At 31.7% G+C, this 2,790-nt stretch overlaps 1 protein-coding gene across 1 annotated transcript; it reads right to left on the reverse strand.

Annotated features, from left to right (window-relative positions):
* Positions 1-542: 542 nt before the first annotated feature.
* Positions 543-2,113, reverse strand: LOC130958111 (cationic peroxidase 2-like). The gene is made up of 3 exons (XM_057885012.1): positions 1,715-2,113; positions 1,362-1,524; positions 543-1,109 (listed from the first exon to the last, which is right to left on the reverse strand). Exons 1-3 carry the CDS (start codon positions 2,111-2,113, stop codon positions 694-696), a joined length of 978 nt encoding a protein of 325 aa, XP_057740995.1. The 3' UTR covers positions 543-693.
* Positions 2,114-2,790: the final 677 nt, after the last annotated feature.

Below are 2,790 nucleotides of genomic sequence, written 5' to 3' on the forward strand. Positions count from 1 at the left end.
TAATATTTAAAAAATAAAAAATTAATCAAAACAATTTAAATTTATCTTATTTATTATTATTAATTATTAATATAATTAATAAAATTAAATAAAATAAATTTAGACTTTTTTTAATCAACCTAACATTATCATTATCGTTTTAAATGAGACAAGGTAAGATATACTATATTGTTAAGTCATTTTCGATGCTTAAATCTATATATATATATTACTTAAAATTATTTAAAATAATTGAATTTAAAATAATTGAACCATTTACGTTTATCCCCAGAACAATCCATGATATATATCCATGAACCACCAAAGCTACCGACGAACAAAAAACCAAAAAGAATAAATATTTTGAAAATGAAATGTTAGGCGTTAGTTATTAACTTATTGATACTTAATATTTAATAGTAAATATTCATATCATTTGGTTCAGTATATGTAGATTCATCTCATCATATAATTTTTCGAATCATTTACATGTGCAAATTAAAACATTGCATGTATATATAATAATAACGTGTAATAATACTCTAAACAAATCACACGAGAAATTAAATATTTGATCATCTGATCAATGACCACCAAAAACTTTCTTTTTTCTTTTTTCTTTAAAAAAATAAAAAGATATTATACATAGACTCTGATGATTTGCAAATGAAAACACATATACTATTAAGCTACACATTTATTTGATTGAAGTAGTTAGTTAAAAGCAGAACAAATGTTGCGAATTTCACCATCAGCACCAGTCTTGACTCCAATGTTGCCCATCTTAACCATAGAATTTCCAAACTCAACGCTGAAAGACAAGCCAAGCAACCCTCTTAGGCCTAAATACCTCTGCACAAACATCTTTGTGGAAGCATCATTCCATAGTGCCTCATCTGACTCAAGAATTCCACGTCCATTCCTCAAATTAGCATAGTAAGAAGTATCAAATTTCAGTTGGCTTCCGGTATCTAAGGGAACACGGTTGCTGCCGCCACTGTTTTGAGGGCAGAGTGCTTGTAGTTGCGGAACAAATGAAGGGTCAATGGAAGGATCAGGGCCATTTCCGGTGAAGTTGTATAATCTGTTGCTGAAGAATTGGCATGATGTGGTACCTATCGTATGTCCTCCTGTCCACATACATATTCATCAAACTTTTTCAGTTAACCATATCAAACTTTTTGTATGCAAACATGTTTTTTAAATTTGCTTTAAATTTGCATAGAATTTTTTTATTTGTTTAATATTAATCTGTAATAAATACTATATATCTCACAAAATGATTTCTTTCAAAAGTTCAAAAATTTAAACTAATAAAGAAATAAAGTTATATATATGTAATTATATCTCTGACAAATTTAATATAATCCTAGTATAATTACCAACAAGGGTAACGAGGTCTTGTGTGTTGAGGCCCTTTGCTGCAAACTTCTGTTTTTGAACATCAACAGAGTCCGTAGGTGCAGGCAAGTTGTTAACATCCGAAGCTTGTGACACACGACCATCTTTACGTCCTGTAAGCACTTGCCAACTCAATCCACCGCTCTACAAACAAAAATATTGTCAATATTATTACTTATTCATTTTAAATAGGTAAAAACTCACATGCAGATATCTTTATGTAAAGTTGATAGTTAAGAATTGTTACATAATTTAATAGATTTGACTAAATTATCATTTAATAACTCTCAATTATCAATTTCACTTAAATTTTATTATTGTTGTGTATATATACCAGGACAACAGAGTCGCGAGCAGCAAGGGCAAGAATATCGGCGCAAGACACGACGCCGGGGCATGCAGCCTCGAGTTGTGTCTTTGCGTCGTCAATGACCTCAAATCCTCTAAGTTCGAGGTTTGCAAATGCTGTTCTTTCGGTGGCAGAGCCGGTAACAAGGACAGAAGCGTCACAACCTCGGACAAAGCAATCATGGAAGTGCATTCTGAGTAAGCCAGCAGCTAGAGTAGGATCGGAGTTAAGATGGGATTGAACCGTGGACTTGACAATGGACTCGGCTTTTGGACATGTAGTCGCATAGAACCCTACACGGGTACCTTGGCCATGCACCGTGGTAGAAACAATACAGAATAAGGCAATCATAATGAACCTTTTGTTGATGAAAACACCGTCCATTTTGGTAATTAATTAAGTTCAAGTAATAATTATTGTTGCCTTTATTATATGTATATGTATATGAATGAGGATGCTAAGCTAATAAGTAATAACACGTATGCATGGGAATGGGATGATGATAATAGTAATAAGGCAGTGAAGGTATTTATAGGGCTGATTAGGAATTGGAAGAAGGTAATTAAGAATAAAGATGAGAGAAGGTGATGATAAAATAATAATAGAGATTAGAGAGTAAGCAAAGCCGGCTGATGGATATGATTAAGCAAGTAGTGAATGAAGGGAACGTGCGAGGATGGAACGTGATGAGTAATGAGCTGTCTTGCATTGTTTTGGAAATCGCAACGCGTGAGAGCCATTGGAGAGTGGAGACTTACTCATGGTCACTGCATTTTGTCAACAGTCAACGGATTCCTCTTCTACTTCCAAATTGCGCACGCTCAAAATCTTATCTACGTCCACAAAATTTGTTTAAGGTGTAAATTTAAGTGCACTTGATTTCACGTGAAATTAATTATTGAGAGTTGTTAAATAATTTAATTAATTTAATTAAATTTTAAATTTTTATCTAATAATTTTTATCTATTAGCTTTACATAAAATTAATTACACCTAAATTTTTATCATTTTTTAAATTATTCTTTTATCTTTTAAAAAATAAAAATTTTATAATTTAAAAAA

This window comes from Arachis stenosperma, chromosome 10 (genome assembly GCF_014773155.1).
Source record: "Arachis stenosperma cultivar V10309 chromosome 10, arast.V10309.gnm1.PFL2, whole genome shotgun sequence".
NCBI lineage: Eukaryota > Viridiplantae > Streptophyta > Magnoliopsida > Fabales > Fabaceae > Arachis > Arachis stenosperma.